The following is a 10884-nucleotide window of genomic DNA, read 5'->3' as shown; positions in this document are numbered from 1 at the left end:
AGCCCCAAGCCCAGCAAACCCCCAGGACCTGCGAGGACCCGGGTGACCCTGGGGGTTACTGGTCCATACTGGTCCATACTGGTCCATACTGGTCCATACTGGGACACCCACCAGGGCGGTGGCCAGGCGCAGGATGGCCAGCAGGGTCCTGGCAGATGCATAAACAGCCCCAAGCCCAGCAAACCCCCAGGACCTGCGAGGACCCGGGTGACCCTGGGGGTTACTGGTCCATACTGGTCCATACTGGTCCATACTGGTCCATACTGGTTCATTCTGGTCCATACTGGGGCTGATTTTGGGCTGATTTTTGCCAGTTTTGGGTCAGTTTGGGGTCGATTTTTGTGCTGATTTTTGGCCAATTTTGGGTCGATTTTAGGTCAATTTCGGGTCGATTTGGGGCTGATTTTGGGCCAATTTTGAGTCGGTTTTGGGTCAATTTTGGGCCGATTTTGGAGCCAATTTTGGGTCCATTTTGGGCTGATTTTTGTGCCAATTTTGAGTCAATTTGGAGCCAATTTGATCCAGCAAGGTCCTGGCAGATGCATAAACAGCCCCAAGCCCAGCAAACCCCCAGCACCCGGGTGCCTCTGGGGGTTACTGGTCCATACTGGTCCATACTGGGGCTGATTTTGGGCTGATTTTTGCCAGTTTTGGGTCAGTTTGGGGTCGATTTTTGCGCTGATTTTTGGCCAATTTTGGGTCGATTTTAGGTCAATTTCGGGTCGATTTTGGGCAGATTTTGGACCAATTTTGAGTCGGTTTTGGGTCAATTTTGGGCAGATTTTGGAGCCAATTTTGGGCCAATTTTTGTGCCAATTTTGTGCCCATTTTGGGTCAATTTGGAGCCAATTTGATGCAGCAAGGTCCTGGCAGATGCATAAACAGCCCCAAGCCCACCAAACCCCCAGCACCCGGGTGCCTCTGGGGGTTACTGGTCCATACTGGTCCATACTGGTTCATACTGGTCCATACTGGTCCATACTGGGGCTGATTTTGGGCTGATTTTTGCCAGTTTTGGGTCAGTTTGGGGTCGATTTTTGTGCTGATTTTTGGCCAATTTCGGGTCGATTTTAGGTCAATTTCGGGTCGATTTGGGGCTGATTTTGGGCCAATTTTGAGTCGGTTTTGGGCCAATTTTGGGCCGATTTTGGAGCCAATTTTGGGTCCATTTCGGGCTGATTTTGTGCCAGTTTTGGGTCAAATTTGGGCCGATATTTGTGCCAATTTTGTGCCCATTTTGGGTCAATTTGGAGCCAATTTGATCCAGCAAGGTCCTGGCAGATGCATAAACAGCCCCAAGCCCAGCAAACCCCCAGGACCTGCAAGGACCTGGGTGAGCCTGGGGGTTACTGGTCCATACTGGTCCATACTGGTCCATACTGGGGCTGATTTTGGGCTGATTTTTGCCAGTTTTGGGTCAGTTTGGGGTCGATTTTTGTGCTGATTTTTGGGTCAATCTTTGGCCAATTTTGGGTCCATTTGGGGCTGATTTTGGGCCAATTTTGAGTCGGTTTTGGGCCAATTTTGGGCCGATTTTGGAGCCAATCTTGGGTCCATTTCGGGCTGATTTTGTGCCAGTTTTGGGTCAATTTTGGGCCGATTTTTGTGCCAATTTTGGGTCAATTTTGTGCCCATTTTGAGTCAATTTGGAGCCAATTTGATCCAGCAAGGTCCTGGCAGATGCATAAACAGCCCCAAGCCCAGCAAACCCCCAGGACCTGCGAGGACCCGGGTGCCTCTGGGGGTTACTGGTCCATACTGGTCCATACTGGTTCATTCTGGTCCATACTGGGGCTGATTTTGGGCTGATTTTTGCCAGTTTTGGGTCAGTTTGGGGCCGATTTTTGTGCTGATTTTTGGCCAATTTTGGGTCGATTTTAGGTCAATTTCGGGTCGATTTGGGGCTGATTTTGGACCAATTTTGAATCGGTTTTGGGTCAATTTTGGGCAGATTTTGGAGCCAATTTTGGGTCCATTTTAGGCTCATTTTTGTGCCCATTTTGAGTCAATTTGGAGCCAATTTGATGCAGCAAGGTCCTGGCAGATGCATAAACAGCCCCAAGCCCAGCAAACCCCCAGCACCCGGGTGCCTCTGGGGGTTACTGGTCCATACTGGTCCATACTGGTTTATACTGGTCCATACTGGTCCATACTGGGACACCCACCAGGGCGGTGGCCAGGCGCAGGATGGCCAGCAGGGTCCTGGCAGATGCATAAACAGCCCCAAGCCCAGCAAACCCCCAGGACCTGCGAGGACCCGGGTGACCCTGGGGGTTACTGGTCCATACTGGTCCATACTGGTCCATACTGGTTCATTCTGGTCCATACTGGGGCTGATTTTGGGCTGATTTTTGCCAGTTTTGGGTCAGTTTGGGGTCGATTTTTGTGCTGATTTTTGGCCAATTTTGGGTCGATTTTAGGTCAATTTCGGGTTGATTTGGGGCTGATTTTGGGCCAATTTTGAATCGGTTTTGGGTCAATTTTGGGCAGATTCTGGAGCCAATTTTGGGTCCATTTTGGGCTGATTTTTGTGCCCATTTTGGGTCAATTTGGAGCCAATTTGATCCAGCAAGGTCCTGGCAGATGCATAAACAGCCCCAAGCCCAGCAAACCCCCAGGACCCAGGTGCCTCTGGGGGTTACTGGTCCATACTGGTCCATACTGGTTTATACTGGTCCATACTGGTCCATACTGGTCCATACTGGTCCATACTGGGGCTGATTTTTGCCAGTTTTGGGTCAGTTTGGGGTCGATTTTTGTGCTGATTTTTGGGTCAATCTTTGGCCAATTTTGGGTCGATTTTGGGTCCATTTGGGGCTGATTTTGGGCCAATTTTGAGTCGGTTTTGGGTCAATTTTGGGCAGATTTTGGAGCCAATTCTGGGTCCATTTCGGGCTGATTTTTGTGCCAATTTTGGGTCAATTTTGTGCCCATTTTGAGTCAATTTGGAGCCAATTTGATCCAGCAAGGTCCTGGCAGATGCATAAACAGCCCCAAGCCCAGCAAACCCCCAGCACCCGGGTGCCTCTGGGGGTTACTGGTCCATACTGGTCCATACTGGTTCATTCTGGTTCATTCTGGTCCATACTGGGGCTGATTTTGGGCTGATTTTTGCCAGTTTTGGGTCAGTTTGGGGTCGATTTTTGTGCTGATTTTTGGCCAATTTTGGGTCGATTTTAGGTCAATTTCGGGTCGATTTGGGGCTGATTTTCGACCAATTTTGAGTCGGTTTTGGGTCAATTTTGGGCAGATTTTGGAGCCAATTTTGGGTCCATTTCGGGCTGATTTTGTGCCAGTTTTGGGTCAATTTTGGGCCGATTTTTGTGCCAATTTTGTGCCCATTTTGGGTCAATTTGGTGCCAATTTGATCCAGCAAGGTCCTGGCAGATGCATAAACAGCCCCAAGCCCAGCAAACCCCCAGGACCTGCAAGGACCTGGGTGAGCCTGGGGGTTACTGGTCCATACTGGTCCATACTGGTCCATACTGGGGCTGATTTTGGGCTGATTTTTGCCAGTTTTGGGTCAGTTTGGGGTCGATTTTTGTGCTGATTTTTGGGTCAATCTTTGGCCAATTTTGGGTCCATTTGGGGCTGATTTTGGGCCAATTTTGAGTCGGTTTTGGGTCAATTTTGGGCAGATTTTGGAGCCAATTTTGGGTCCATTTCTGGCTGATTTTGTGCCAGTTTTGGGTCAATTTTGGGCCGATTTTTGTGCCAATTTTGGGTCAATTTTGTGCCCATTTTGAGTCAATTTGGAGCCAATTTGATCCAGCAAAGTCCTGGCAGATGCATAAACAGCCCCAAGCCCAGCAAACCCCCAGGACCTGCGAGGACCCGGGTGCCTCTGGGGGTTACTGGTCCATACTGGTCCATACTGGTCCATACTGGTCCATACTGGGGCTGATTTTGGGCTGATTTTTGCCAGTTTTGGGTCAGTTTGGGGCCGATTTTTGTGCTGATTTTTGGCCAATTTTGGGTCGATTTTAGGTCAATTTCGGGTCGATTTGGGGCTGATTTTGGACCAATTTTGAATCGGTTTTGGGTCAATTTTGGGCAGATTTTGGAGCCAATTTTGGGTCCATTTCTGGCTGATTTTTGTGCCCATTTTGGGTCAATTTGGAGCCAATTTGATCCAGCAAGGTCCTGGCAGATGCATAAACAGCCCCAAGCCCAGCAAACCCCCAGGACCTGCGAGGACCCGGGTGCCTCTGGGGGTTACTGGTCCATACTGGTCCATACTGGTCCATACTGGGACACCCACCAGGGCGGTGGCCAGGCGCAGGATGGCCAGCAGGGTCCTGGCAGATGCATAAACAGCCCCAAGCCCAGCAAACCCCCAGGACCCAGGTGACCCTGGGGGTTAGTGGTCCATACTGGTCCATACTGGTTTATACTGGTCCATACTGGTCCGTACTGGGACACCCACCAGGGCGGTGGCCAGGCGCAGGATGGCCAGCAGGGTCCTGGCAGATGCATAAACAGCCCCAAGCCCAGCAAACCCCCAGGACCTGCGAGGACCTGGGTGCCCCTGGGGGTTACTGGTCCATACTGGTTTATACTGGTCCATACTGGTCCATACTGGTCCATACTGGGGCTGATTTTTGCCAGTTTTGGGTCAGTTTGGGGTCGATTTTTGTGCTGATTTTTGGGTCAATCTTTGGCCAATTTTGGGTCGATTTTGGGTCCATTTGGGGCAGATTTTGGGTCAATTTTGAGTCGGTTTTGGGTCAATTTTGGGCAGATTTTGGAGCCAATTTTGGGTCCATTTCGGGCTGATTTTGTGCCAGTTTTGGGTCCATTTCGGGCTGATTTTGTGCCAATTTTGGGTCAATTTTGTGCCCATTTTGAGTCAATTTGGAGCCAATTTGATCCAGCAAGGTCCTGGCAGATGCATAAACAGCCCCGAGCCCAGCAAACCCCCAGGACCTGCAAGGACCTGGGTGAGCCTGGGGGTTACTGGTCCATACTGGTCCATACTGGTCCATACTGGGGCTGATTTTGGGCTGATTTTTGCCAGTTTTGGGTCAGTTTGGGGTCGATTTTTGTGCTGATTTTTGGCCAATTTTGGGTCGATTTTAGGTCAATTTCGGGTCGATTTGGGGCTGATTTTGGACCAATTTTGAGTCGGTTTTGGGTCAATTTTGGGCAGATTTTGGAGCCAATTTTGGGTCCATTTCTGGCTGATTTTGTGCCAGTTTTGGGTCAATTTTGGGCCGATTTTTGTGCCAATTTTGGGTCAATTTTGTGCCCATTTTGAGTCAATTTGGAGCCAATTTGATCCAGCAAAGTCCTGGCAGATGCATAAACAGCCCCAAGCCCAGCAAACCCCCAGGACCTGCGAGGACCCGGGTGACCCTGGGGGTTACTGGTCCATACTGGTCCATACTGGTTTATACTGGTCCATACTGGTCCGTACTGGGACACCCACCAGGGCGGTGGCCAGGCGCAGGATGGCCAGCAGGGTCCTGGCAGATGCATAAACAGCCCCAAGCCCAGCAAACCCCCAGGACCTGCGAGGACCCGGGTGACCCTGGGGGTTACTGGTCCATACTGGTCCATACTGGTCCATACTGGTTTATACTGGTCCATACTGGGACACCCACCAGGGCGGTGGCCAGGCGCAGGATGGCCAGCAGGGTCCTGGCAGATGTGTAGATGCCGTCGCGGCCGGCCCAGGCCTCCTTGCGCAGCTCCACGTAGGCGGCCGTGATGAACTCGGCCAAGGCCTCGGGCACCAGCGGCTCCTTGCGCTTGCACGTGGCGATGTAGCGCCTGTCGCGACAGGTCGTGACACGGGGGAGGAGATTTTGGGGGGAAAAAGGGAGATTTGGGGGAAAAAGAGCAAAAAAGGTGAAATTTGGGGGGGAAAAGGTGAAATTTTGGAGGGAAAAAGAGGAATTTGGGGGGAGAAAGGGGGAATTTGGGGGCGGAAAAAAGCAGAATTTGGGGGAAATTCGCGCCTGCCACGACAGGTCGTGACATGGGGGAGGAGATTTTGGGGGGAAAAAGGGAGATTTGGGGGAAAAAGCAAAAAATGTGAAATTTGGGGGAGAAAAGGTGAAATTTTGGGGAGAAATAAGCGGAATTTGGGAGGGAAATAAGCGGAATTTGGGGGCGGAAAAAAGCAGAATTTGGGGGAAATTCGCGCCTGCACGTGGCGATGTAGCGCCTGTCGCGACAGGTTGTGACACGGGGGAGGAGATTTTGGGGGGAAAAAGGGAGATTTGGGGGAAAAAGAGCAAAAAATGTGAAATTTGGGGGGGAAAAAGTGAAATTTTGGGGGGAAATAAGCGGAATTTGGGGGGGAAAAAGCGGAATTTGGGGGGGAGAAGGGGGAATTTGGGGGAAACTCGCGCCTGTCGCGACAGGTCGTGACACGGGGGAGGAGATTTTGGGGGGAAAAAGGGAGATTTGGGGGAAAAAGAGCAAAAAATGTGAAATTTGGGGGGGAAAGGTGAAATTTTGGGGGGAAAAAGGTGGAATTTTGGGGGAAAAAGCGGAATTTGGGGGGGAAAAGGGGGAATTTGGGGGAAATTCGCACCTGTCGCGACAGGTCGTGACACGGGGGAGGCGGTTTTGGGGGGAAAAAGGGAGATTTGGGGGAAAAAGCAAAAAATGTGAAATTTGGGGGGGAAAAAGGTGAAATTTTGGGGGGAAAAAGGTGGAATTTGGGGGGAAAAAGGGGGAATTTGGGGGGAAAAAAGCGGAATTTGGGGGGGAAAAAGGGGGAATTTGGGGGAAATTCACACCTGTCGCGACAGGTCGTGACACAGGGGAGGCGGTTTTGGGGGGAAAAAGGGAGATTTGGGGGAAAAAAACTCAAAAAATGTGAAATTTGGGGGGGAATGGTGGAATTTTGGGGGGAAAAAAGGGGAATTTGGGGTGAAAAAGGGGGAATTTGGGGGCGGAAAATAGCGGAATTTGAGGGAAATTTGCGCCTGTCGCGACAGGTCGTGACACGGGGGAGGCGGTTTTGGGGGGAAAAAGGGAGATTTGGGGGAAAAAAACCAAAAAATGTGAAATTTGGGGCGAAAAAGGTGAAATTTTGGGGGGAAATAAGCAGAATTTGGGGGGGAAAAAGCGGAATTTGGGGGGGAGAAGGGGGAATTTGGGGGAAACTCGCGCCTGTCGCGACAGGTCGTGACACGGGGGAGGCGGTTTTGGGGGGAAAAAGGGAGATTTGGGGGAAAAAGAGCAAAAAATGTGAAATTTGGGGGGGAAAAGTGGAATTTTGAGGGGAAAAAGGGGGAATTTGGGGTGAAAAAAGCGGAATTTAGGGGCGGAAAAAAGCAGAATTTGGGGGAAATTCGCGCCTGTCGCGACAGGTCGTGACACGGGGGAGGCGGTTTTGGGGGGAAAAAGGGAGATTTGGGGGAAAAAGAGCAAAAAATGTGAAATTTGGGTGGGAAAAGGTGAAATTTTGGGGGGAAAAAGGTGGAATTTGGGGGGAAAAAGCGGAATTTGGGGGAAATTCACGCCTGTCGCGACAGGTCGTGACACGGGGGAGGCGGTTTTGGGGGGAAAAAGGGAGATTTGGGGGAAAAAGAGCAAAAAATGTGAAATTTGGGGGGGAAAAAGTGAAATTTTGGGGGGAAAAAAGCGGAATTTGGGGGGGAGAAAGCGGAATTTGGGGGGGAAAAGGGGGAATTTGGGGAAATTCGCGCCTGCACGTGGCGATGTAGCGCCTGTCACGACAGGTCGTGACACGGGGGAGGCGGTTTTGGGGGGAAAAAGGGAGATTTGGGGGAAAAAGAGCAAAAAATGTGAAATTTGGGGGGAAAAGGTGAAATTTTGGGGGGAAATAAGCGGAATTTGGGGGGGAAAAAGCGGAATTTGGGGGGGAAAAAAGGGGAATTTGGGGGAAATTCGCGCCTGTCGCGACATGTCGTGACACGGGGGAGGTGGTTTTGGGGGGAAAAAGGGAGATTTGGGGGAAGAAGAGCAAAAAATGTGAAATTTGGGTGGGAAAAGGTGGAATTTGGGGGGGGAACAAACAGAATTTGGGGAGAAAAGCACGGTATTTGGTGAATAAAGCAGAATTTGGGCTGAAAACCGCGGAATTTGGTGAATAAAGCAGAATTTGGGGTGAAAAATGCGGAATTTGGGGTAAAACCCACGGAATTTGGTGAAAAAAGCAGAATTTAGGCTGAAAAACGTGAAACTTGGAGTGAAAAACAGGGAATTTGGTGAATAAAGCAGAATTAGGGCTGAAAACCACGGAATTTGGTGAATAAAGCAGAACTTGGGGTGAATAAAGTCGAATTTGGGCTGAAAAACGCGGAATTTGGGGTAAAAAACAGGGAATTGGGTGACTAAAGCAGAATTTGGGGTGAATAAAGCGGAATTTGGGGTGAAAAACGCGGAATTTGGTACGAACCTCATGAGTTTCATGTCCAGGGGCCGGAAGGCGCTGGGCGGCTCCCGGCAGTGCTGGTGCACGTAGGTGATGTGCTGCGCCAGCCTGGAACGGGGGAAAAAATGGGAATTTTGGGGGGAAAAACGGGAATTTTGGGGTTTTAGGGCGGCCCAGGAATTTGGGAGGCCCCTCCCAGTCCGACCAGTTTGTGCCAGTGGCTCCGGGAGCGTTGCCAGGGCACTGGAAGGGGTTGGGGGGAAGGTGATGAGACTGGAAATGGGGGAAAATGGGCGATTTTGGGGAATTGGGGGGAGGAACGGGAGTTTGGGGAGAAAAACGGGGAATTTGGGGAGAAATGGGGAATTTGGGGCTCTCTCCAAGCCAACCCAACTCAACCAAACTCAACCCAACCCATCCAACCCAACCCGACTCAACCCAACCCAACTCAACCCAACTCAACCCAACCCAACTCAACCCAACCCAACTCAACCCAACCCAACTCATCCAAACCAACCCAACTCAACCCAACCAACCCAACTCAACCCAACTCAACCCAACCCAACTCAACCCAACCCAACTCAACCCAACCCAACTCAACCCAACCCATCCAACCCAACCCAACCCATCCAACCCAACCCATCCCAACCCAACCCAACTCATCCCAACCCAACTCATCCCAACCCAACTCATCCCAACCCAACTCATCCCAACCCAACTCAACTCATCCAACCCAACCAAACTCAACCCAACCCAACTCATCCCAACCCAACTCATCCCAACCCAACTCATCCCAACCCAACCCAACCCAACTCATCCAACCCAACCAAACTCAACCCAACCCAACTCATCCCAACCCAACTCATCCCAACCCAACCCAACCCAACTCATCCCAACCCAACTCATCCAACCCAACCCATCCAACCCAACCCAACTCATCCAACCCAACCCGACTCAACCCAACCCAACTCATCCCAACCCAACTCATCCCAACCCAACTCAACCCAACCCAACTCATCCCAACTCAACCCAACCCAACCCATCCAACCCAACCCAACTCATCCAACCCAACCCGACTCAACCCAACCCAACCCAACTCAACCCAACCCAACTCATCCAACCCAACTCATCCCAACCAACCCAACCCAACTCAACCCAACCCATCCAACCCAACTCATCCAAACCAACCCAACTCAACCCAACCAACCCAACTCAACCCAACCAAACTCAACCCAACCCAACTCAACCCAACCCAACTCATCTCAACCCAACTCATCCCAATCAACCCAACCCAACCCAACTCAACCCAACCCATCCAACCCAACTCATCCAAACCAACCCAACTCAACCCAACCAACCCAACTCAACCCAACCAACCCAACTCAACCCAACCCAATTCATCCAAACCAACCCAACTCATCCCAACCAACCCCACTCAACCCAACCCAACTCAACCCAACACATCCAATCCAATCTAACTCAACTCATCCAAACCAACCCAACTCTATCCAACCCACCCAACCCAACCCAACCCAAGGACTCTTCCATGGATACAAACCCAACCCAAGGACTCCTCCATTGATACAAACCCAACCCAACCCAAGGACTCTTCCATTGATACAAACCCAACCCAACCCAACCCAACCCAAGGACTCTTCCATTGATACAAACCCAACCCAACCCAACCCAACCCAAGGACTCTTCCATTGGTCCCAAACCCAACCCAACCCAAGGACTCTTCCATTGGTCCCACACCCAACCCAACCCAAGGACTCTTCCACTGGTCCCACACCCAACCCAACCCAAGGACTCTTCCATGGATACAAACCCAACCCAAGGACTCCTCCATGGATACAAACCCAACCCAACCCAAGGACTCTTCCATTGATACAAACCCAACCCAACCCAACCCAAGGACTCTTCCATTGATACAAACCCAACCCAACCCAACCCAAGGACTCTTCCATTGGTCCCACACCCAACCCAACCCAAGGACTCTTCCATGGATACAAACCCAACCCAAGGACTCCTCCATTGATACAAACCCAACCCAACCCAAGGACTCTTCCATGGATACAAACCCAACCCAACCCAAGGACTCTTCCATGGATACAAACCCAACCCAAGGACTCCTCCATTGATACAAACCCAACCCAACCCAAGGACTCTTCCATTGATACAAACTCAACCCAAGGACTCTTCCATTGATACAAACCCAACCCAACCCAACCCAACCCAACCCAAGGACTCTTCCATTGGTCCCAAACCCAACCCAACCCAAGGACTCTTCCATTGGTCCCACACCCAACCCAACCCAAGGACTCTTCCACTGATACAAACCCAACCCAACCCAACCCAAGGACTCTTCCATTGGTCCCAAACCCAACCCAACCCAACCCAACCTCAGGACTCTTCCATTGATACAAACCCAACCCAAGGACTCTTCCATTGATACAAACCCAACCCAACCCAAGGACTCTTCCATTGGTCCCACACCCAACCCAACCCAAGGACTCTTCCATTGGTCCCAC

General features: G+C 51.0%; 1 protein-coding gene across 1 annotated transcript in view; it reads right to left on the bottom strand.

Moving 5' to 3' along the window:
* Positions 1-10884, bottom strand: part of MCM7 (minichromosome maintenance complex component 7) — a 49540-nt gene that overhangs the window by 3756 nt on the left and 34900 nt on the right. The window contains exons 15-21 of the mRNA XM_082300582.1: positions 8378-8461; positions 5604-5772; positions 5397-5530; positions 4395-4463; positions 4230-4298; positions 2144-2247; positions 112-193 (exon numbers count right to left, since the gene is read on the bottom strand). Coding sequence (XP_082156708.1) covers positions 112-193; positions 2144-2247; positions 4230-4298; positions 4395-4463; positions 5397-5530; positions 5604-5772; positions 8378-8461 — 711 coding nt within the window. The remainder of the gene's footprint in view (positions 1-111; positions 194-2143; positions 2248-4229; positions 4299-4394; positions 4464-5396; positions 5531-5603; positions 5773-8377; positions 8462-10884) is intronic.

The sequence above is a fragment of the Coloeus monedula genome (genome assembly GCF_965178545.1).
Source record: "Coloeus monedula genome assembly, chromosome: 40".
NCBI classification, from domain to species: Eukaryota; Metazoa; Chordata; class Aves; order Passeriformes; family Corvidae; genus Coloeus; species Coloeus monedula.
This window is presented reverse-complemented; position numbering and strand designations above follow the sequence as displayed.